We start from the raw sequence: 25,859 nt of genomic DNA, 5'->3' as shown, positions 1-25,859 counted from the left end.
TACTGGTTTTAAATTAAAAAGGGGTAATTTAACTTAGACATTAGCAAGAAGTTATTTACTATGAGGGTGGTGAGGCCCTGGCACAGGCTGCCCAGAAAAGCTGTGGGTGCCCCATCCCTGGAAGTGCTCAAGGCCAGGCTGGATGGGGCTTTGGGCAACCTGGGCTGGTGGGAGGTGGAACCAGATGGTGCTCAAGGTCCCTTCCAACCCAAACCATTCTGTGATTCAATGATTCCTGAACACCAGTTTTTCCATAGCCCTTCAATCCCTGCATTAACCTTTCATTTTACAAGACTTTACCAGTTACTCAGTCGCCTCGTGGTTCTTCTATGCTCCAGTATAACTCTGTCTTTTTTGCAATTTTAGGCTTTTTCGCCCAAATGACAACTGAGATAGCACGCACTTTTCATTCCTAGACCCAGCAGGGTAGTAACTCAACTTCAAGAATCATACGCTCTGCACTGAACACCAGTTTGACACCTGAGATACTGATCAGCAATTTCTGGCTGCCTCCTTATTGGTTCATACACCCAATGGGTTGCATTAGGATTCTGGTGATCCATACTCTACTTTAAAAAAAAAAAAAAAAAAAAAACATTAAATTGGAGATCTTAACCCCATGGGCTCTATCTAAGGCACAAAAGTTACCTCAAAGCATTTTTTTTTTTAGCAAGTTACTAAGATCAAGAGACTGAACCCCAAGGAAGCAGAAAAATCAATGTAAAATTTGAAGCAGTGAGAAACACAAGCTATATTCAGAAGAGCGATTTTGTTTCACAAACAAGAACATATATGCACAAAAAAAAACAAAAACAGTAAGACAACGCTGTATGTCTTCCCCCAATCAATTTAAACTTTCAGAATAACGAGGCAAACACATTCAGCTGTTGCTCTCCTAGAACATTAGGCACTAGTGCTAAACTCAAGGTGGGGAGTCTAATGTTAACGCTTGTCATTTATAAGCTTGGGCCACCACTCACCTCCCCCTTCTTCATGCCCTGCTGCTGTAACAGTGCTGGAGGGCCAGGGGGAGTGACAGGGCTACTACAGCAACGTCAGGAGCATTGCACGGGTTCATGTAAGAGCACAAGAACACACACAGCCAGGGCTTCGAGGCACTATCACATGTGATACGTTTAAGAGCTGCTTCTCTCTCCCAAAAGCATCAGTGAGTAGCAGCAGGAAAACAACCCTCAAGGTGAACTCACACTGAGAGACCCAGGGAACCAACCCCAAGAGCAGGGATGAGACCGGAGAGCAAAGGTCACTTTGGATAAGGAGCTCCTTTTCATTTCCTCTGCTAACAGGGTTTGAAGGGTGAAGAGCAGAGGTGCAGCTCATGAACAGAGGGAGCAACAGCCCAGCCCTTTTCTCCACACCACTCCTTTCAGGAGTTGAAGTGCATTGCATGTTGATTCAGAGCGTGAATTCACAGCTGCAAGACCTTTAACAGGGCAACATCTGAGCACTGCACACTGCTACAACATTTACTGGGGACATTTTTCATTCTACTTACCATGTTCGGCATTCCTGCCCCAGGCACTGGCTTCTTGTCCATTGGGAACTGCGGGAGGCTATTTTGCAGTCCGGCTTTATTCTGCATCTGAGGTCCAAGACTACTGGCTCCGATCTGCTGCCCAGTATTCTGACTGTATGGCTGACCATAAGGACTGGGGTTGCTCATCATTCCCATCTAGGGATTAAAATGGCAAGAAGTTCAAGTAAGATAACGCAGCTCGCAATTCAGAAGGCAAATGAACACTTCAGAGAAGCAAGAATGATCACAGCCATGAAACGACTGCAATGCAATTCTGATCCACATGCTCCCCTTCTTGTGTACATATCCACATCCACCACACATTAACTCCTCTACCTCAGGGATCCTAGAAACAGAGTAAGACCAATTTATCAACCTTGAGGACAGGTCTGGTCAGAACTAGCCTGATTCTTTCTTTATTATAAAGAATTCATTCAACACGTTTCTCGTTCCAGCTTTCTCAGTCACAAATCTGCACCATGAACTACGTAACTCGAGTCTGGAAGAATTCTTCTCCCTGCATCTGTGTACAGTCCACCTGGGGACAAATGCCCCCTTCATCCATATCAGCAGGGCTTATCCCAAATACCTCCTACCCAGCTGTCAGCACTCCCACAGCTCCCCTCCAGAGGACTGCAGTAATGCACGTGCAGCACACCCCGGTTTCAGTTCAAGAGAACAGGCACAGGTAACACCGCAATCACCCAGGCACAGGAACTGGTTTGCAGCAAGCAGTACTCAAGGTCAAAGGAGACAGCAAGGACGCTGCTAACAACACGAATCTATTGAACCACTCATCTATAGGGGAAGTAGATTCGTGTTTCACACAGGCTATATGTACAGGCTATATGTTGCTTTCTGCACTGTGCGTCCCCTCTTTGCATATTCAACAGTTTCAGCACACCAGAATCTGTGGTTTGGTGCCTTGGAGCGCTCCAGAATCCGAGGAACAGTTAGGATCCATCAACCGTGCCAACGAAATCATTTCTTCTTTAGCTTGTTCCATTTGATTCCCATCTATTTTCCATGGAAAATTTGGCCTTCTAAGACCAAAACAACCAGTGATAGAGGACCAGGAATATTTGAGATTTTTGTTCAGATTACCACGCTCTCACCATTACTCAGTCAGGATCCTCAAGGAGCCATAACTCACAAAAACGAAGCCCAGAAATAGTTGAAAGAGCTGTATGCTTCAGTTCAGATTAGCACTTGACTCAACGTTCAGTCCATTTGACATTTTTTGGTTCAAGTTTGGGCATTTTCCTGGATCCCAAAAAGCATACACAAGCTCTTAACGCAGGTCTCCTTCCTATCACTCCTCTATTTGCCCTCAAATGCTCTTCCTGTAGCAGAAGCACCCTGGTGCTGCTCCTCACCGAGCCTCTCCAATGTACACAGAAAAGCAATCCCCAAGTCCAGAGATTACTTGTGATTAGCCAGAAGTTTTCCTTCCTCAGGCTGTAACTTCTGCCAATCCTTTCCAAAGGCCTTCAGCTTCATTTATAAATAAAGCAGGATCAAACCTATGCTACAGGAAACGGGGCAGGAACCTCGCTGACAGCTCTGCCACTTTCGATATCTAAATGAATTTCCTTGGGGACAACCCCCCTCTTGCCCCACAAGCGATAACCACGATTACACAGCAGTAATTCACCGGAGAGTAATGAAAAGGCCTCTACGTGTGGCAGACAAATTGCGCAACGAGGAGGAACTAAAAACACTTCCTTTGTCCCGCTCGGCACTGCCTGTGTCACGTCTCCGCTACGAGGAATACGCACACGGAGAACAGTCCTGCAGCTGCTGCCAGAAATGGGGCAGGTAGGAAGACTTCAGGCCTTCCTGCCTCCACGCAGAAGACCAGTAAGGTCTCTCTTCTGTGCAAGTTGGATGGAGAAGAAAAAAATCTGGAGAGCCAAACGCACTGATAACTCTGGGGAGACTTTTCCCACTGTCACTGCTGCCTCGAATCGACCAACAGGTTCAAGGCTCAGTGGAGGACTGACAGTGGGAATTACTTCCTTAGGAAAACAAGGTGGGTTTTCCTGGAAAGACAGCCTGATCTCTGGTTCTAGAAAGGGTGAAGTTGGGAACACATCAAAGAATGGACATTTTTAAGCAAAGTTTTAAGTTAATTGAATTCATCTCCATAGTTAGCTGTTACACACTGCTACCATCCTTTAAAAAAAAACTAAGCAGCCAATTCAGATTAGGGTGAAGGCATGTTTTCACACCCTGATGTCACGGGGAGAAAAAAGAAATCAATTTGCTCACCTTCAGCAAGTTGGGACTTATGTTGATACCCACGGCCTCAGAACGAGCGTGGCCTGATGAGCCAGCTCTGTCCTGGCAAGAGGGGTACGACAAACCTGGACTTCCCAGAGCGCCTCTGCTATGTCACTGGCAAGCCAAGCTTTCTGATGAAACACAGGGACGAGGTTTGACCATGCCAGTCAACCTTTGTACCCACAACAGTACGGCTGGATACGAGTTTTAGGTGAAGCCCCTGGCTTTTTCAGATGTGCAGCTCAGGCTGACAAAGCACCAATATCTCTGATGCTTTCTTCAGCGTGAGCTGAGCCATTAACATTGTTTGGGGTGCAAAATCAGCCCCTCAGTAAGGTTGCCTCCATGGCAGAAATGCACTCTCCCTAGGGCTGAGAACCATCACCTACCCCCCAAAGGGGACTTTCTGCCCCCACCCCATCCTCTGGGAGCTGGCAGCAGACCACGTGCCCCACTCAGCCCAGCTGACCCCAGTGATCTTGTCCCAGCCCACAGAGGCAGCAAATACCAGCAAAGCAATGACCAGGACAGACAGCAGGCACAGCAAACTGACCCTAAAAGCAATGTGCAAGCAGCACCTCAGAGTGCTTAAGTTCATCAGTTGGAAATGACCAGAAAGACTGACATGCAGTTCACCAAATTAGTGACCTGCTGGGCGTGAGGGGTAAATACACCATCAAGTGCAGAAGCACCAGCCAAGGAAGGGTGGTATCAGTGCCATTTAGGTACAGGGCTTCATCTGAAATACCATGCAAAACCCTACGTGGCCGAGTCACAGCTCAGAGGCAGTGAATACAACTTCTGCTCTCTCCTTCCACTGCTCTTTCCATTTTCTTCTTCATTCCCCCCCATCTGTAGTTTTCCTCCTCACCTCAGAGCCTCGAGTTCCTTTCATCACGCACACAAGGACTTGCACATGAAGAAGAGCAGACAAAGGCACATAACAGTAAAGGAGAAGAGAAATAAAGGGCAATGAAGGATGACAACACATGGCTAATAGGTGACAACCTCAAATGCTTCTTCCTGCCATAGAGAGCTGAAAACAACTTCGCTCAATTTTCCTGTCCCCCCTCCCCAGCCGGAGCAGGGCAACTCCAGAGGTGGAGGAAACTCCCCACTGCTTTGTTCTAATGCCACCAAACAGATGCATCTTCAGCTTGGATGACAGTCAAGCAACCAACAACTCTGCCTCTCGTTTTACTGTCGGTGCCACAAGCACAGCCCCTACCAGAGGAGGAATACCTGTTGGAGCTGTGCATGCAGACATGCCAAATTTGCTACTGTTGCTCTGTCAGTGAGGCAGTTGCTTTCAGAGCTTGGTATTTGGAAGCCAGCTACATATCAGCAACTGTGACCAATTTGAAGATTTGCAAAGCTAACTGTAAGGAAGAAACAGAATGAAGATATGAGAAGATTGATCCAAATAATCCAACGTTTGCAGCATCAGCTGTGCCTCTCTGTTGAGGTAACTGCAGTACATGCACTAGGTTAAGGCTACATGAAGGCAATCTTTCCACATACACGTGTCCCCAGGTAGAAATTAACTTCCCTAAAGCAGGAAGGCAGTTTTAGCAGTTCTCTTCTGGAATTTAGCAACAACAAAACTGTGCCCGTGATACCTGCTGCATTCTTTGCAAGGCCTGCTAAAGATTCTTTGCATTTGACCACGTTACATTTAAAATATGTACTGCAAGACGAGCATACTGCACGGTCATCCCTGCAAGAAACTCCCCTACCCACCCCAGAAACAAGTCCTTACTGCTCCCTTTCTCCCCCAGACACATTCCTCCCCTGCGCTGGGATAAAGTGAGCAATTACCCATTTTTCACACCTTGGTTCACCTCAGGACCACAGTGTGCAGCCACACTTTCAATGGCTTAGTGCTCAATCGCATGGCACACTTGGGGCATGGAATCTAAACACCGTGGACAGACCCACGTGTTGAATCAAATGCTTTGTGAAAGCGATATGTAGAAGGTCAGTGTTCTTGGTTGCTTTATAACGTGGAATGAATGTTACACTGAACGTGCTAACACTAAGAAGCAAGCTTTTTTTCATTTCCCTTACCTAAATTTACTATTTGAGGGTATCATCACTTTCAAATTCTGCAATTTTGAACAAGACTTGGACATTTCTTACTGCCTTATTTAAAGAAAGGTATGGAAAATCTAAATTACGTTCACATTTGTAAAACATTACAACTTATTTTTCTTAACATAAGTGCTAAGCAGTGGTAAAGCACAATAGTGTCTCCATTACAATAGCAGAACTCCATATATTCACAGGAGACAATAGGCCAAATGACAAAATTAACACTGGAGCTCTAAATGTTTAAAGTGATTTCATGAGACTGAAATAATCACATAGCAAAGGCTGTAATTCCCCTGCTAATCTGAATTGCCTTTATGTCCATTTCATCGAGTACCAGAGCACTTCTGGGCTCAGCAGGATACTCCATCTACATGACCTGAAGGTCAGGTGAATTTCTCCGCTGCAAGATCACAGAAATACAGCCACCAACTCGTATGCAAAATCTCTCCCCCTCTAACAAGTTCCCAATAAACCTGGGAACTCCGGGCAAAATCCAGCAGATGAGCTGAAGGGCCACAGGAAGGTTTTAACTATATATATGGATTTCCAAATGAAGAATGGTTCAAGACAGGGAACACAAATTTGTTCTTAACTTACTGTGGAGCTTGAATTCGCTGTTTACACTTAAATTAGCCAAAGCTGTAAGGCCAGCCAGTGAAATAAGAAGCCTGAAAAATGTTTAAATGCTGAAAGAATCAAAGTATTACAAACAGTTTCCAAAACTCTATTTTAAGAGGACAGACATTCCCGTTACACTTCACATGCACACCAGCAAGCACACAGAAAACAAAAAGCTATTCAAGAAAGCTAAATTTGTTACAATTCCTCCCCTCTCCAGAATTTCCTTTTAGGCTAAACCTCCACAGGTATTTTTAAGCTGACTCTGGTACCAAAGCAGGGCCCACACCCTGCTCGGAGCAGCACCACCCTCTCCTTTAACACGTCCCCTCCCTAATCTCAGGGCTCGCTCTGCACTCAGCCAGCATGAAGTGGATCAGGAAACTATATTCAAATTATTATCTTAAATGACCAGGTGAGTTTCAAGCCTGCATTAGCTCCTGGATACAATGTCATGTAACTGGTGTAGCGATGGTTTGCAGACAATTGCTTCTTCCCATCTCAGTGACTGCCTGTATCACACGTAACAGGATTGGACCCCAAGACAAGTGGCAGGATACCATGATCCCAATTTATGCCCACCTGGTGACCCCAAACCAATCAGTCACACAGACATTTGGGATCTCCAGGCTTAAAAAAGTAACGTTCACAGCTAAGAAATCGGGGAACTCTGTGCCTAACGTGCAAATCAAGCATTCCACTGCTGCCAGCCCATCTTTCAGGAGGAGAGGAAGAAAATGCTTCAGCAACTCCATGGGACCACAGAACAAAGCAGAAACACGAGCAGTTTTACTGTACAAATGGAATACCCACTCGGAGCTCATCTCCGCTATTAGGAGAGCATAACATCCTCCTTCCCAATTAGTTCACATGCCAGCAAACATAAGCTATTCGCCTGTAAAAACCATGGCTGACAACACATCTGTTTTACTGAAAGCCAATTCACAGAGGCAACCCTCACTTCACCTGAAGAGGCTGCCTTTGGCAAGCCAACCCGACGCAGTTAACAGAACCGAAGCGCCTGCTTTGCTCTTTTCCCCCCTCCTGCCGAAGGACAGCTCTTGAATAATGCACGTTTCTGCAGCGATGAAGGAAGCGCCTGAAAGTTATTACACAAACACCCACGTTCGCAGCAACACAGGGCTAAATTTACCAATTAAAAAAAAAAAAAAAAAGCCGCCTTTTGCAAACAACTGCTCAGGGTCCTCTGTTTTCCTCTGCTTTTTGAGGATTTGTAGGTGGGGGGGGGGGGGGGGACAAAAGCAGATGGGTGGAGGGAGAAAACGGTCAGACATGCCTGTTGTCAGCTCCTGCTCACTCGGCTGCACGAAGCGAAAGGCAGGCTGCCTGCCAGCAGCCAAACCAATGGAAGACGTTCTGGAATTTCAGCCTCCATTTCAGACCCTTCCTGCGCATCCGGCAGTTTGAACTGCTCCGCGCGGGCTGCGCCCGCTACGCTCACCCCACCGGGCTCGAGGCTTTTCTCTCGAGGCGTAAAGAGCTCGAAGTTCTGGTTTTCATTTTTAAACCAGTCTGGGATTATGAGCTAAAAAGCAGAAGTTCTCTATTCGGTGGGGAGGTTCCCAGAAAGCACAAAACGCTGCTTATTTTAGATACTCAGCACACTCCGGAGTTTGAGAACGCCAGGAAGATGATTTAGTTTTGAACTGCGTCAAAAGCCAAAACCTCAATTCGTGGCCTTTATATCTCCCAGGTAAGAGGAGGACTTTTGTTTGTTTAAAAATTTAAAACCTTACTTTAGGTTTGAGGATGACAATGTGGCATTTCACCAAACTCTCAACGCATCAATTTCTGCCCTCTGCATACAGCTTTCTGAGCACCAAAGTAATTTTTTTCAGAGCCAATAAGCAACGAATTATCTAATTCCAATACAAGAATACCTCCAAGTAGCTACTTATTTCTTACCAATCTGAACTGTGTACAGATTTTTCTACTGTAGCAATCTGACTTTGCAACATCTTATTTATCGGGCAAGAATATTTGATATGAACAGGTTGCAACATCAGCTCATCCCTAGCCAAACATACCGGGACCATGGTTAGCAGCACACTGAGCCCAAGCAACCAGCTAAGACCAAAAAAGCTTGCCATTAATAATGGTCACAAGACACTACGCTAACATCATTTTACTTAATACGTTCAAGCATAGCAAAATCATTGACACAGCACTGATTTTCACTCGTTTCAAATACGTTTACAGGCTGTGTTAGTTATAATTACAAGCCCTCCAAGCAGACTGATTTTGGTCACTCCAAGATGAATCTATTCAGGTGTTATAAAGCACCTTAGAAAAAAAGTTTCCACTCGTTAACCAATAAACACAAAAAATCCACCTAAAGTGAGCTGAAATACTTACATATTTTCCAGGCTTTTTATCAAAACACCAAAAACCTGATAAGAAACACTCATCTGTTTCCCTACTCTAGAAAAGCTAGCTGTTTGTCTTTTTTTAATTTTTTTTTTTAAATCATGAACACCTCCTTGTAACTTAAACCACTCTTCTCTCATCTTTTCAGAGCTACCTACAACAACTTTATTCTAATCTCCTGAATTACAAAAGCACACATAACTCCCCCACCAACAGAAAACCTTTTTCTGCTTTAAACCTAGAACTGGATGCCAGTAGTCTTTAACTACCCTACCCTTGTCTTTGGGCATTTACACAAATTCTTTCACCAACAACTTAAGTATTTCTCAAGGGCAATGTATGTCTTACACACTACACATCAGTTCATTCAGACCTGCATTTTCCTTCTTCTCATCTGCTCCAGCATAACCCAATACATAACACACCTCAGACAAAAAACGTTCTAAGTGTCACACAGAGAAGTTCCAAGCTTCTAAAACATCCTGAAACATTCCCATCACATTCACCACGTTAGATGGGAAAACACATTTGTGGACAAAGGCATAAAAGACTAAATGCTACCAAGTTTTCCATGTTGTTGATAACCTATACTCTCACAGGACTTAAAAGAAAAAAAGATGGTTAATCTAGAAATACTCTTGCTTGTTGAGCAAGACCCAACTTTTGCCTCCCATCACTTAAATTTTAACATTATATAAACAATTAAGAGTATTGGATCCTGGGGTAAAGAGACAAAAACCCTATTCTACAGTTTTCCTACTGCAGAGGAACCCTGTTCTACAGAATTCCTACTGCAGAGGGATCTGCCTCACAAAATAAATGCCAAGAAGGAAGATAAATCAAGCCCAGCTTGCCTTGCTTACCTTGTTCATGGCTCCGGGCTGTGGCCCCCTCAGTGCAGCCTGCCCTCCCATCTGCGGAGAGCCTTGTTGCAGCGTCTCAGCCAACAAGTTGCCAGCACTTGCCATTCCTGGGTTCGGGTAGGGCATATTAGGTCGCCCTCTGCCTGCTCCAATCGAACCGTTCATGACTTGCCCCTGCATCATCCCCTGCCCGTTGCCTGCTGCCAACATCCCCGCATTCATGCCAGCATTCATCCCCGTGTTCATTCCCATGCCAGGCTGGTTAACTGGACTGTTTACTGTTGGCATCATTCCTGCTGCAGACTGGGCCGAAGGACCCTGGTTCGGGCCGCTCGGAGCCATCGCCATGCTGGGAGAAGTCAGCCCAGCCTGCGCCATGGGGCTTTTCACCATGCTGTTCAACATCCCCATCCCAGGGCTGTTCTGTTGCGTTTGAGCGGCCATGCCCTGGCCAGGGCCACCAACCCCCATGTTGAGGTTTGGGGAGCTCCCAGCCCGTAAGAGTTCGGACAGCTGCTTGTGTTTAGAGGCAGCATCTTGGGCCAGGCCAAGGCTGGTCTGCAGCTGATTAATGTCACCGCCATTGCTGAGTCCCAGTTCGGTGGAGCTGATCAGTTCATCTGGCAAGTCGTGTTCCAGATCAAAGAGCGATCCAAAATCTGAAAAACAAAAATGTTACGTGGGGTCAGTGCAATCAGCAATATGTCTTGAGGAATCTTGTTTACCAATTTCCATGTATTTAACCATTGAAATTTCACTTTTCCAGCAGAATTTCTCTATCAGTCATTAGTGAAAATCATCCCAATTCGTTACCATAAACAATTTCTAAACCTTACGTGGTTTCCTCCAAATCATACTTCGGTATGATTTGGAGGAAACCACTCTGCATCACTTTTCCACAAGAGTATACACTGAAATATCACTAGGTATCTTAGAATGTAATCTCCCAGCTTGTGAAATTTGAAGGGGAAGGAGGAAAAAAATGTATTAACATCTCAGAATTCACCAATGGAATTAGACAACTATTAAGAAGAGTTAAAAGATTGATGGCAAATACTGTGTTTTGATTTTTGACTTTCACTGAAGTGTCACTTCCAGAAGAGAACATAGTAATATGGTTTTCAGAAAATGCTTGCTATTTACAAAAAAAAAAAATAAAAAAAATAAAAAAAAAATTAGCAGCTTTCTTCTTGTTTGGTGGTGGTTGGTTTTGTTTTAATTTTCCACATCCAGTCATTCCCAGCACAGAACTGCAAAATTAAATTGAACTTCATGGAATAGGCAGTATTTTCCCCACAACAAGCATAGTCAGAAAACAATTTCAGTAACCCTCCTGGCCATGAGGTTGTGAAAAATCATTAGGATTGGGAAAAAAAATTCAAGAGGTTTTTTTTCTCTTCAACAAAAACCCAGAGTAATCTCCAAGGTAACCAAATGGCAAAATCTTATTACACAGTGGCATGAATTCGATCAAGCAAACAAGAAGTTTTATGTCTGCAGAAGTAGCATGCACCTTGGTCTGCATATTTCATCTATAGTAGCTAAAACAAAAATAATCTAGAAAGTTTGTGGCTCAAAGCCAAGCTATTGTGTGACGTAGCCACTTGCAACAGCCGGGCTATAGAGCTCAGTATTTAGAATTTGAGAATACACAGTAAATGATTGATTTTATCTTAACTTTTAGCGTAGTGCAGCATCACTTCTGCCAGAAAGGTCATTTTCAAAACCTTCAGATCTAGACGATGACTTAAAATACTACTCATTTCAGCAATTGCAAAAAAGGAAGCGCCAATTATACTGAATTTTACAGAGGTTGGCAAGATGACTTGTTCTAAATATTGATGGAAGAGAGTACAGTTAAACCACACATAAGTCAGAAAAGCTGATCAGCATCAGAAATCTATTCAAAATGTTTCACACAATACCATAAGTTGCCAAGCAGCTGAATTCCAGTACTAATAGAGGAGTTTTGTTATTTGTTTTTTTTTTTTAAATGCAATTTCCTAACTGTTAAAAGATTGGGACTTTTAAGAATTCTAAGCATATGACATAAGGTTGAGAAGAATGCAGGTATACCAAGAGATCTCAGAACATCATTTATATACTATTCACTAACCTAAAGCACCAAAAGAAGAATGAGTTTCCAAATAACCATGTTTTAGACTATTAATAAAGAATGGGCTAGCTGATTTGAAAGGAAACCTTGTGCCAAAAGTTACGTTTTGCAGTAGATACTAAGGATTCATCTTTCAATTACATCTCCAGTACTTTTCAACATGACTGATACTTGTTGAAGATTCAGAAGTGAGGAAAGAAGCAGAAGAATAAAGTTTTGCCCAAGTTCTACATTTAAAATAACGAATTTAGAGTTTGGGGCTGGTACACCTACCTCAAAACATACCCCCCCTCCCCAAAACTAAGAATTAAATATTGATGCACATGGGAAAAGCCACAGTAGGAGAGACCCTCAAGATCAAGATAATGAAGAAAGCCATCAAAAAAATACTACATGACAGTTTAAAATGGCTTCAACAGGCAAACTAAGAAGCTTCCAAATGAGCATTTTAAGGTGCCTGTTAGGATGTCTTTAAACAGACAAGCACTGAAACACTGTAATTCAGAAAACACTCTGGCAAAACAACCTGACAAAGATCTCACAACTCAGGGAGTGAAAAGTAAGACCAGCAATTCTCAAGCTCGTCTGTTGTCCAGAAAGATTTCTCCTAGATGAACTGAAAAGTTAGGTGTCCAACACAGACCCCATACCTACAGCAAAACCATACTGGAAGAGCACAGCAACCTCCCATCTCGGAACTGGGAAACACTTGTTCCAGCAAAGATGCTCAAAAGGCAGTTTTGTGACTGGCTGCAGATGGACAAGAACTGCTTAAACAGATGCAGGTTCCAGGACACGGCCAGTCTCAAAACAAAAATCCTCACTTTGCCTCTGCTGAGACCAGACCCCTGCATATAAAGCCGTTCACAAAACCACCTGGAAAACAGTCAGTGATCATCTGAACGATCTGAAAGATCATCTGAGCTACTTGTTTTTTCAAACTATCACCAAACATTTACTCAGATTTGTTTAAACGATTTCAGATACAACACTACCGAAGGGCCGTGCAATTCTTGTTTTGAAAGACTGAAAGATTTGCTCGTATTTCTTCCAAAGAAAATATTAATCTGCTTCTATGAAGACCTCATTCTTTAGGCATTCCTTCTGGTCAAACATGGGGACACTTCCAGCTGCAAAGCTCACTCGCTCAAGCCCACCTCGAATATCCTGGTACAAGCAACCAGAGCTGCTCAGCACTAACACGCTAAGACCGTCAATCCAAGAGAAGACACCATAAATGATTCCTAGCACCTACAAGGCAAAATCAAAAGCCATTAATACCAGCGAAGCATCACTCTGGTGCAAGTTTGCCTTCCTCACCTTTTAGAAAAGATTTAAAAAAAAAAAAAAACAAAAACAAAAACACAAACTTTCAAGTCTTCTCCAGCCAGCAGATTAAAAATCAACAAAACCAGAAAAAGGTTCTGTTGTCTGGTCAACTACGAAATCCCACTCCTAGTCGGCTGCGAGGAGGCAGAAGATTTCAGGTATGAGACTGAAACACGACCAGTCTCAGAAGACCCTCCGGAACAATAGGACTTTGTGTGCATACAGCAAGAGCTCCAATCCGTTTCACAGCCCTCTACGTACTCTGCACACCCTAAAGCCCACTGTAAGAGACCTACCTATGGCCAATCCAAACACTGACAGAGCTAGGCCAGACAGCTCAGACTACGTGAAAATAATGGCAAATATATTCACGCGAGAGCCAACGGAATAGCTTAAGGCAGAGGTGATAAATATCCAGAGAATGGAGTGACTTTCCAGTACACTGAACGCACAGCTCGCCTTTTTCTTTAAGAAGGAAGATTTCTAAGAAAGCAAAGCTTCTTAGTGGGAAGTGGAAGGAGACAAATTAGCACTGCAAGGGTTTGTCTACCTGATTCCCAGAGCAGAAGGCCACTAACTGACCCAAGAGCTCATCAGAAACATCCAGCAGCAAGCGTTAGAGCTAGATCTTGATCCCGGTACAGCGACACAGATTCCACATCATGCTATTAACGGTATTATTAGTGGATGCAGAGGCATGCACTACTTGTCCTTAGGAACCATACCACCAGGGAACCTTTGCACAGGTCTATCCTGCAGCCCAGAAGCCGGCCCAGCTCACCATGGCTGTGTCAGATCTGCCACAAGAAGAAGGTGGCTGAGAAGAGCGCAGATGGAGCAGTTCTGTCTTTCCACCGCAGTCCAGTCAGACTGGATCAAGTAAGTGGAACTTCACCCTGAACTGCAAGGAAGCCACCTCAAAAACTGGTGCGTTAGCTTTCCTTGTCTACTGTGAATTCTGTTCTCAGTTTTGGACCCTACAAACCTCTGCCTTCTTAGTAACTTGTCTTTGATGGTGCCTGATCTGCAAGATGCAAGTAGACCGCTGGCCTGGGTGGGAAACACCAGCAAAGCCTTGAAATCAGTACGGACTCAGAGAGGGCCATCAAAACTCTCAAGTGATTAAGAAATCAGTGCCCTATCAAGCAATCAGATTCCAGATGAGTCACAAATGTGTATTTCAAGCTAGTTTTACTGCAAGAGCTCCTGGTGGCCACAGTGATAACCGTTGTCAAAGCACGCAAGGCAAGGTAGAGATTTCTGACAAAAAATGCTTACATTGCAGGGAGAATATATCCAATGCTGACTAATGAGCAAAGAAATTCACACGTGGGTTTCAAATTGCACATGCTAGTTTCTCTTGTATGCTTTCTAGCCTCATAGTTTTCTCATTTCTGGCTTAAGACAGACCTCTACTCCCCTTTTGGAACAAAACACGAATTTCTATCAAAATGAAGATTACCTGGTTCTAACCAACAGAAAGCTGACGTTATTCATTGCAGCCTAAAAACTTGCTTATGTACTACAAAATTGCCCAGAACACTTCACTCTCGTGTGCACTGCCTGATCAGCCACGAAACTGAAGCAGAGGAGGAGCTGGTGTATCAGAAGCAGCACACGTGTGAACAGCAGTGCCTGGAGAACCCCTCATGCCAGTCATGTAAGAAAGACAAGAGCTGACTCCTGTGCTTACCTCGGTGCTGAGCTTTTCGGTAGGTGTGAGACTTCCAGTTCCTGTCCCTGCACCTCTTACGTTATGCTCTGAACACAGACAGCAAGTTAGAAAGCTGCTGAACAGCCACCTCTTTGCACAAGGGTTTCTGGGCTCCAGGAACGTATCAGTGCATCAAATATATGCACCGCAGCTGTTAAGTGCACAATGAAATAAGGGGGTGAGGCTTAATACAGGACACTGAACACAAGGTAGGCATGTGACAGAGTTGACAGGAGCCGCAGGTGATGCTGGACTACAGAGAAAACGGGATACTTTCGCTGTGCTTTCAGACAGAGCTCAACAACGAGCTGCTGAGCTCAGCATCTTCCCCACAACCGTGGCATCAAAGCTATCCAGGATTGAACAGGGCTTAGATCTTAACAGAGAAAATGCCCAGAGGATACAACCAATACCCCAGAGTAACCAGCTACTCAGGTCTGCAGTCAAGCACCAGCATTACAAGCCCTAAAATACCCTTTTTTAAAAAAAAAAAAAAAAAGGCAGAACAGGAGAAGGAGCCACATCCTCACAAGACAACTCTCAGGCACCTGTGAAAACACAGGAGCAAAGGTGAAGCACAGATATGTAACAAAGTGCTACTAAAAGAAAAATCATCGATTCCCACGGCATCTGCAATGGCAGAAAATTAAGCCAGTCATGTTCAGGCAATTGCAGCGGGGAAAAAGCATACTAAGAAAGAGGCAAAACTCTCAAGATTCCTACCAAGTGGGCGTGAGAGAGTTTTGCTGTATTTTGGAGAACAGATTTACTCTTACGATTAAAGCCCTTTAACAAGGAGGCTTTTCGCATAGATGCTCTGTGAAGCCACAATTACCCAACGGTAACAAGAGCTCTGCCAAGCCATTTTCCCCACCTGAAACTGTGCAGTTAGTTTTAATTAATCTATTAGCTCGATGCAAGACAGAAGGGGAAACACTCAGGCATCAGCCAGAGAAATGTAAGGTCTAGATTCGCTGCTGCCACGACCCAAGGCCATCAGCCCCTGTACAAGCCTTACAACGACATGCTGCCGAAGTGGCAGCGTGACGCAGGTCTTCTCAGTTGCTCTTGCATAAGCAGGAGTGAATCCTTATTCTGCATTACGGCGCTCCGGTAACAAGGTCTTCAGCATCGGACTATTTTTAATTCTGCTCTCTGCAAGAAAGTGGGGAAGCACTGCCTCCTCCTTCCTTCCTGCTAATCCAGAGAAGACCTGAATTTGCTCACCACATCAAGAAACTTGATAACTTGAAGACAGACCACAAACAATACTAGCAGAAAACACAGCTGAAAATGGAGGCACGCTACTCATTCTGAGAGGGAGCTCAGAGCCCCTGGCAGACAGCAGAAGCCCAGGCACAAAACATGTTTGCACATCACGCTAGCGCACAACTTCGGGCACGGACCTTTAAAAACAGCCCGTTGATCTAATTCCTCATCTCGAACGCACGTGATTTCAGTATTAGTTCTAACAACCGAGTATAAACATCAGAATTTTGCAAGCATAAAAAAAAAATCACTCTAAAGCAGCAACCACTCATTGCTCAACTTCTACCGAAGGCTATTGGAGGACCGCGCTCTTCCTTCATTTTTTTTTTGAAGCTATCCTAATCTCTACTCAAACACTGCGTCAAACACATCAACTCCTTCTTAAAAAAAAAAAAAAAAAAAGTCCCAGTTTTGTTCAGGAAAATAATCTGCAAGTTTAACTCATACCAAGCTGATAGCAACAGAAAGACCAGTTCTTGTGCACCCTGGTTCAAGTGGGGTTTGCCACTTCAGGAGCGAACTGCATTTACAACAAACTGTTTTTCTCTCATTCAGAGCTCTTTAAGAAGCACTAAAGAGAGATACAGATGACTGCAGTTCACCACTGAAAAAAATTGAGAAGATTTATGATTCTGAAATATAGATTTTGCTCTAGGAAAATGGAAGGAGTACGATCACACGGAAGAGACGTTACTTAAGGTGGAAGTTCTTCCTGCACAGCCTATTCACACTTTTATGTAACAAAGGTCCCAGTCTTGCTGCCGCTGATGACCTGAACAAGATGAAATTTTGCCATTGTAATTCCAAGATGCTGAAGTCACACGGTTAATCATTTACTTGTGAACATGTTATTTGCATAAATTTCCTTGTGCTGCTTTTAACTTTAAAGTCTCTCGATTGGTGTTCTTATTCCCAAGAGTACCCTGCCTTGGGATGCCGCTGAAATTCCCCCAAGACCACATTAAGTTACCTACTGCTGGTCTGTGAGAGCACTAAGTAGTAAGAACGGGATTTCAGTTGGGAGCCTGATAAATGATGGACCACAGAAGTCCAGAAAGCTGAAAGTGCCTTATCCATCCGCAGCTTTGGGAAGTTTCTGGTTTGCTGCACTAGCAGGCAAAAACATGTGTGCACACAGATAGGAAGGGGACACATCTGTGTCCCCAGACAGACCACATCAATTTCAGAAGCGATTACAAATCAGTTTCAAGAAAAGAATGAAGCTCACTGCACTGCCAAGTTCACACCAACTTCGAAGTAACGCATACTGTGTATAAGACCACCAAAAAGCAAAGCGAGTTTTCTGAATACTCCCAAGTAAAAACAGAAAAGAAATGTTAAATTATCTATCTAGAAGTCAATAGATCAGACTTCTTGAACCGGTAGCCCACCAGAGTTCATAAATGACATCCAGGAATATTAGCTTAGCTTCAGCAAGCCATACGCCAGCACCTTGCCAGAGTTTTACTTACATGAACTCTAACATTAGATTCTTTTTGTTCATTAACACAGTAAGAGTATGTTTTAAGGAGATTACCTATTCGCTTGTTTCTGGGAGCTCCACAACGCAAGAACCAGTAACTCATTTGTCTTAGGAAAGCCTCTGTAGAAGAATCACTGTGCCTCTCCTACCACCATGCCTCTCCTGGCCCTCGTGCCTCCGCAAGCAGACAGACACGGTTCCAATTTCTACTTGCTCCTTGCGGAGATGCAGGGATAGGCGCAGTGCAGAGCTGTTCTGCACCATCATTTGGACGAGAGCAACAAGTGTCTCCACCCCATCTTACAATCACCGATGACAGAAAATCACCTGCACAGTTTCTGAAGATCCTGTACCCAACTTTTACTTTTTCTGTGAAAATCCAGGTTTGGACCACAACTTCATACCCACGCCTTCCTGTAGGCACAGCTGACAGCCAACTAAGCCAGGAGTTACTTAGGACCGGAGCACAGAACATTGTTTTTTCCTAATTTTCTTCAAAAAAGTTATGTAAGATAAGTGTGCTTGAAGTTAAAAACAACTCATCAAGTTTTCACAGAACTTTAAACAGAACTTTTTTCAGTTCTGTTTTTGCACAACTTTAATATGCCAACCCATTTTAAGAGAACATATTGATATTTAGGAAGACGACAAAACCAGTTTATCAGATTCATCACTTACCAGCCAGGGAGAGGATTTCTATGAATCGCCCTAAGATATATCCTACAAGAAACCCCTACAAATTCAGTGTAACTACAGATGTTTTGTACACCCACATGCAGGGACAGATGTATCTTGCTTCAGCCTGCTGCTACAGTTTAAGTAAAGACAGAAAAATCCAAATCCTTGAAGGCAGGTGTGCATTGTTTATCTGTCAGTGAAAACTGTGCAGCAAAACTACTCCATTTGTCAAATCTAAGGGACTCCTGGCCAAACCCTCTCAGAGGGGGCACAAGTTAGGGTGATGAGAAAGGTTAAAGTAATATCATTAGTGATATATCAAGCATAGCAGCTGCTTTAGCAGGAACAGCCTAAGTGAGACACTGAGGTGACACTGGAGAAAAAATAAAAATCCAGCAGCCTATGAAGAAAATGGAAAAAATATCCAATAAATCGCATCAAATTAAAATCTAGTAATCAAGTCACCTTGTCCAAGTTATAAAGATACAAAAAAAATCTACAGCAAAAGTTCTGCATTAATCACCAGGATCTCATGAAATACACATTCTCAAAAAGCATACATCAAGCCCTCAACTCCGCTACACCCTCCCCAGATAAACATTGCTTGTTCTGCAAATACAGAACTGACCTATACTAAATCCTAATGCTGCTCTGGAAATGTTGGGAAGAGATACAAAAAAAAAAACAGTATTTTTTTGTTTGTTTTTGTGGTGTTTGTGTTTTTTGTTTGTTGAATCTAGGATTTATATTCCCAAATCTAGGATTTGTATTCCCAAACTCAGCAACAAAAGCTTTTCACCTGCAATATCAAGTGAATTTGTGCTTTTAAACTGCAACTCTAAACTCATTTTCTAGTCTCAAAGGTTTTTATTCGTAAGTAAGCGCTCAAAATTCAGTTTTGCATCACAGTACGGATGGTCCCTGAGTTGCAGTGGTATTTCTTTACAAGCAGATTTCCTTTCCAACCCTGTGCAAAGGAAGTACATACCTATGTCCAACACGCACAACCCGCTCAAAGTGGCGAAAGAAACAGAGGTGTAGCAATTTGGAGGTCTAGAAGGATCAAAAGCCTGTAAGACTTTCTTCTAAAAGTTACTCAGCACCATGAGAATGATCAGTTTGTGAGGTATTTGAAACATCTTACTCCTAACAAGATGTTTCTTGGACAACCTAGGGAACTCCAAGGCAGAGATACCCGTTTGCAAATGCAGCGTCCGCTGTTGGCTTGGAACTTCATCCATTGCAGCACTTGATGTACACTATGTCACCCAATAAACCCTATTTTAATGCATCTTATATGATGACAAAATACTTGGAAAAAAGTTTAAAAGTGGCTCTCAACAAGAAGGGATAGAAATATTTAACTGATGGCTGCAAATTGAACGTGGCTAACAACTTGGTCTTAAATGTTAGTCAGAAAACAGACTTGTAAAAAGTATTTGAAAGAATGTATATACAAACTTCAAGAAAAAAACTTCCATAGCAGACTGGAAACAGTGTTGAAAACCTTATAAGTGCCTCTGGAATAGGCCGTGAGACAAGATTAAGATTCATTTCAATCAAAGAAGCAGCCTGATAACACTTGGAACAAGTGACAGATGAGAATCAGTCAAAAACTGTACCACTCCAGATGAGATTTTTTTTTAAAAAAAAAAAACAACAAAACACCAAGATTTAGAACTTTGATGTAAAGAGGAGTAAAGTTTTAAAGGTCAAAAGTAGTGGGAAAATAAAAGAAAAGAACATGCTAGTTTTCTATAAGATGTGTACTGAAACAGAGACTGGAGATGTGCTATTCCTCAGAAAAACACAACTTCTGGACACGATAAACTGAAGGAACTTAAGGCACATATTACGAACACTGAGTGATCTCTGATCTAACACTCGTATCAACTAACTAAGTGTAGAAAAGTGACTTCCAATGTTAGGGCAAGCCAGAAACACTAAGCACTTAAAATCCTATTTTAGGATCTAGCAACCAAAAGACACGATACCACCCAGCCACGCTAGCGCACAGAGCAGATTCCAGCTTTATTCCTTGCTCAAAGAGCAGCTCAGAACCCACAGCCAAAAAGTTCTCCTAGTCCACAGAACACAGGTTATTTCTAAGGGTGGGGGGATGAAGATGATTGGTAAAAGAAATCATAAAAGGCGACTAAACTCACCCCACCAGCACACGTGGGTCTACACAAACCATGTAGGAATCTGTATGCGGCAACTGCAGCCCACCTGCATCGCTGCAGGAAAAATTGAGGGGCTCGGAAATAAAATGCCCAAAATAAAATCACTGGTTTAAAGTATCCAGCTAAAAACGTATCTCTATGAAAGGCTTCCGCTCACTTACTCAAGGAGATAATTTTCCAGGATGCGCTGAAATTATTCTGCTATAGTGACAGAAACAAACTAGCGTATACAACGAATCTGCTAATACAGTGCTTAAAAAAAGGCTTCTGAGGCTGGATGCAACATGCCAAAACAAGGTTTCCATTTCTATCGATACTTCCATCAGTATCACCACACCAGTACAGAAAAGCTGCTAGCACAGGGTCACGAATTCACATGCTATACTAAGAATACTGTACCAATAAAAGGTGACCCTACTGTAAAGGTATTCATATCTGAACAAAATTCACACATAACTACCATTATTTTTTTCATCTAATTGAGTTTACTATATTCCAAACCCAGAACATCAGTTTCATCCAGGCCTACAATAAAAACATGGGTGAATTAGAGACTCAACTTAGTGTCCAGCATAGATACTCCTAACACCTACAAGTTCGGGAATAAGTTAACTGGAGCCAGCCATTACTTTTAGGTATCTAACAAGCTAAAACAGTGTTTCATGCTAAGAACTCGGTCAAAAAGGTAACAGCAAGAGAAACACACAGAGACCCGCTACATACATGTGCTGGGAAAAGTTTCCTTAACATTGCAAGTTTCTTACCTCTCTCTCCCTCCACATGGATAGTGTGAATCTAATGCAAAGTTTACAAAGATTGCTGCAGAAACTACATCAGCACCCACCACCTTTCTGATTTCCTACCATTAGCACAGGAGGGGGGACAATACCAGTTCTCTAGTGTGAAAGTTGCTTGCGCTATTTCAAAGCAAATTTCAAGAGCAGATAGGTTTAAAATGTTTCCCACAACAGTAGAAGCGAGAGAAAAATGTGCCATTCAAGCAGCAACTGAAAAACGCAGCCCTTAAAACACGTTTATCAGCTCGGCAGGGTTTATTTTATTTAATTAGAAAAACAGGTATGTGGAAGTGTCCCAAATGCAGGCAAGGAATTGTCAACAAGAAGTCCTTAAGAGTAAAAATCCTTCAACAGTTTTCTGTAGCATATATGAAGCATTTGCAGCACTTAGAGACCTCTGCACAGCTACCAGGTGACGACGATCTCAATGACTGTGAAAAAATTTATTCCATTTTGTGTGCTGTCACAACTGAATCTCTCTGAAACTGACCACAAATATACAATGCTCATTTATTAAGCCGCTCAGCAAGCTAACTATGAAAATAAACTAAATATTCTGTGAAAATCTGCACCTGTTCAACTGAGATAAATTCACATTATCCAAGCCTGTTTTGATCTTAAACACCTCAACTTTGATGCATCCATACATCTCGACCAAAATAAGCCTTCAGTTTTCATATATTCAGGTATTGAGACTTCCCTCAAAAGCATTTTATTTCACCTCCATAAACAGAACAAGATCACCACTGCCCAGGCAAAGTAAAAAAATGGTTACTACCGTTAGGCACTGGTTTCCAAGTGTAGCATAAAAAACCAACTAGCTTCAGCTAAAGAGCAGCTTCTTCAGCCTTCTGCTCTCTTGGTGGAGACCTGTTGCTATTAAGGAGAGTTGTGGCCTCCACTTGCAACATTACACTGATTGCACTGCCTGTACCTACAATGCTCTGAAAGTTACATACCAACTTTTCAGAGCTAATACGTCATCCACCAAGAACAGAAGGCAAAAATCAAGTTTGTGAAGATGATTCCAAGCAGAATCACATCCACTGCTCAGACAAAAACTGGATACTGAAACCTGCTGTCTACTGTCAAGTGACCAGCCATTTTACTTTATTTTTTGAACTCTTCCTTCTTCTTGGCAGCTCTAACTGCAGCAAGCAAGGCTGGTGGCATCAGGACACCACCACTCACCAGACTCTAGCAGGAGGAGGCCGCCTCCATCTGTAGGCACACTCTGTAGGCTTAAGAAGATCTAAAGTGAGCCTAAAGAAACTCCTGGGGGACAGGTAACCAAGTAGTCTCGTAGCAAAATGATAAGAAATGAGCTCTGCTTCACCAGAAGCATGAAAAAGCTCAACAGCCCTGTGGTACTCCATCTCCCCTCCCAGTACAACCAGCTCAGATTCGCTACTGGCTGGGACACCTACATTTTCCAACCTCCAGCCTGCCTTCACAGCATCACCAAGGACCTTTGCAGGACTGCAGAGAAGCCCCTTTATCCTCCCAACCCCCAAGTTCACAGGGCAATTTCAGACATTTTAGTCTCACAGCAAAGAAAATGAGAGATGCAAAACCAACTGCACTCCATATTGATTCTTAATGCAAATGAGGTGAAATAACATTTTGTTTCTAAGTCTTGAGGAACCTTAGGCCCAAAACTTGCAATCTGGATTTTGGTTTTGGCTCTCTTTTCCCCAAGTCAATGGTTTATTTGAAACAGAACAACAACAAAAAAATGATTTTTAGATACTCTTCTGCAAAAAAGAGCAAGAAGAATTGTAAAAACACATCAAATAACCAGGCTGAATGCGAGAGGGGGGGGGGGGAAACAGCAGAGAAAAATCTCGTTTCTGAACAAGCTGTGAAAAAAACTTGTATATATGCAAAATAAGAACCGAGACCTGTACCTGTGTACGTACAAGCGTACACAGAAATTCAACAATAAAGTGCACGAAACCGGCATCTTTAAATCCAGTTGCAGAAAGACGAAATAGTGCTAAAGGCACGGGCTTCGCAAGGAGCTCTGTAATAACTATTGTGAAAGCCACGAAAATGACAAACTGTTATCTGCAATTGATCAAAAGCACAATAAACTGACCAGCTTTGCCTTCCAACACCTCCCAGAAAAAAAAAAAAATATTAAAAAAAAAAAAGACAAACAGGAGGCAGGAACATCCCAAGGGCCCGGTCTGAAACGCGAACGGGTTCAAACGGGGCTGGAAGGGGAGCAAAGCCCCGAGAAAGGCCGAAGGCAGGCGCAAGTTCGGCTTCTGCCAAAGGGAGGGGGAAGATTTGGGGCAGGAGGGGGGAGAGGAGGGCAGCAATTGTGGCATCCAGAGGCTGAGGGCCTGGGCCCCCGAGACTGACCTGTGCCGTCGCTGGCGGACACGGAGAGCGCCGGTGAGGAGAGTTTAGGCCGCTTGGCTGAAGGCGGGCCCGGCTCCACCACATTCTCGGCCATTTTTAATTCTTTTTTAGACAATCACTCCGAGCAGAGAGACGCAGGGGGGGAGCCCCAAGACCTTCAGCTTCTCCTCAGGCCCCCGGGTGAAGCCGCAGCACAACAATGCCGACGAGAAGGGAGCGGGGAGGATCCGGCTGGGGGGGGGCCAAGTTCCCCTTTTTCTGCCCCTCGGGCTCCGGGAGGGCGGCAGCGGAGAAGCGGGGCGAGGGTGGGAGCAAGAGGCCTCTGCCCCCCAGGCGAGAGGGCCGAGCCGAGATGGGAAGAGCCCCCGCCGAAAAAAATAAAAAATAAAAAATAAAATTAAAAAAAAAATTGAGGCTGGTGGTTTGATTTTTTTTTTTCTTCCTTCTTCTCCTTCTTCCCTCGGTGAAATTAATCCCGGCTGTTGTGCTGCTGGTGCTTCCTCGCCGCCGCCACCATCATCATCTTCATCCTCCGGGGGGTCTCCTCCTCCTGCTGCCTCCTCACCGCCGCCATCAGCCTCTTCCTCCTCGGCGCCGTCCTCCTCCTCCTCATCGCCACAAGGAGGCGGGCGAAGGAGGGGAGAGGAGGAGGAAAAAAGAAAAAAAGCAGCTCACCGTCCTCTAGCAGCGGCTCCTTCCCCCTCCGACACCACCCTGCTGAAAAATACCCGGGGGGGAGGCGGCGGGGCGAGAGGCCGAGCGGGCGCGGGGTCCCCAGCTCCACTCGCTCCTTCCCTCGCCCGTCGCTAAATGGCTGCAGAGAGGGGAGCCGTAAGGATGAGGAGGCTGAGGATAAGTCCCAGGAGTCTCCGCTTCACATCTTGTTGTGCAGGGAAGGAGGAGGAGGAGGAGGAGGGGTTGTTGTCCTGCTGGAGGCAGCGCCGATCGCGGGCTGGGAAGGTGGGGGGCGGGCTCCGACACCCCTCGCTGCCCCCCCCCCCCTCCTCCACCTCCCCGCTCCGCTCCTTTCCCCCTTCCTCTTTTCTCTCAGGAGCGGGCTGCCCCCCCCTCGGGCGCAGGAGGCGCAGGGGCCGAGCCCACGGCAGGAGGAGGAGGAGGAGGAGGAAGGCGCCGGCCCCTCCCCCCCTCGCTGCCTACCTTCCCCCCTCCCGGGATGGTGGCGAGCCCCGGCGGCTCGGCTCGGCTCGGCTCCGCTCCCCGAGATGGGGGCAGCGGGGAGAGAGAGAGAGAAGCCGCCCCCCTCCTGGGGGGGACCCGCACCTCGCCTCGGCCAGGGGCCGGGGGAGGGAAGCCAAGAGGTTGGTGGCAGGGAGGGAGGGGGGGGGGGGGGGGGGGTAAGGCTGAGAGACCCCTCGGAAAGGAAGAGCCGGGAGGGGGGGTAAAATGTAAAATAATAAAGTGAAAAATTGAAAAATTTTAAAAAATAAAAAAATAAAAAAAGGAGGAGGAGGAGGAGGAGGGCGGGGGCCTGGCCGCGGGGTGGGTTAAATGGCCGGCGGGGGGGGTGGGGCGGGCAGCGCGGGGGCCGAGCGCAGGCTCCCTACTGCCCCTGCCTGGCGCTGCCGCCGCCGCCGCCGCTGCTGCTGCTGCTGCTGCTGCTGCCGGGGCGTGTGTGGCGGAGCCGGGGGGCGCCGGCGGCGGGAGAGGAGAGAGGAAAAAAAAAAAAATTAAAAAATTAAAAAAAAAAAAATTAAAAATAAAAAAATAAAAAGGGGAAGAAAAGAGAGAGAAAAAATAAAAAAAATAAAAATAAAAGAGAGGCGTAGCGGGCGCCCTGGGCTCCGCGCTGCGCTGCCGGCCGGGCCGTGTCTGTGTGCGCTGCCCCCCCCCGGCTCCGGCTCGCCCCGTCCGGCGCGGCTCCGGCGGCTCCGCGCCTCGGCCGCACACAACCAAAATGGCGGCTGTTGTGCTGCGCTGCGCTGCGCCCCGCTCCGAGCCGCTCCGCTCCGCTCCGCACCGCCCTCCCAGGGCAGCCAGCGGCGGCGGCGGCGGCCGGAAATGAGCCAAGAGCGGGGGGGGGGAGAGGGAGGGGGGAATAAAGGGGGCGTGGCCCCGGGGAAGGGGGCGGGGCCTGGCGGGCGCTGGCGCACACAATGGAACGCGGGGAGGGAGGGGAGGGAGG

The 25,859-nt window shown here is 45.1% G+C and overlaps 1 protein-coding gene across 1 annotated transcript in view; it reads right to left on the bottom strand.

The window, feature by feature from the left end:
- Window positions 1–25,736, bottom strand: part of EP300 (EP300 lysine acetyltransferase) — a 63,068-nt gene extending 37,332 nt beyond the window's left edge. Inside the window, exons 1-3 of the mRNA XM_082780991.1 lie at window positions 23,717–25,736; window positions 9,781–10,439; window positions 1,517–1,693 (exon numbers count right to left, since the gene is read on the bottom strand). Of these exons, the coding sequence (XP_082637117.1) occupies window positions 1,517–1,693; window positions 9,781–10,439; window positions 23,717–23,810 (930 nt within the window). The 5' untranslated portion in view covers window positions 23,811–25,736. The remainder of the gene's footprint in view (window positions 1–1,516; window positions 1,694–9,780; window positions 10,440–23,716) is intronic.
- Window positions 25,737–25,859: the final 123 nt, after the last annotated feature.

This window comes from Aythya marila, assembly GCF_965140915.1.
Source record: "Aythya marila genome assembly, chromosome: 1".
In the NCBI taxonomy this organism is placed as follows: Eukaryota; Metazoa; Chordata; class Aves; order Anseriformes; family Anatidae; genus Aythya; species Aythya marila.
This window is presented reverse-complemented; position numbering and strand designations above follow the sequence as displayed.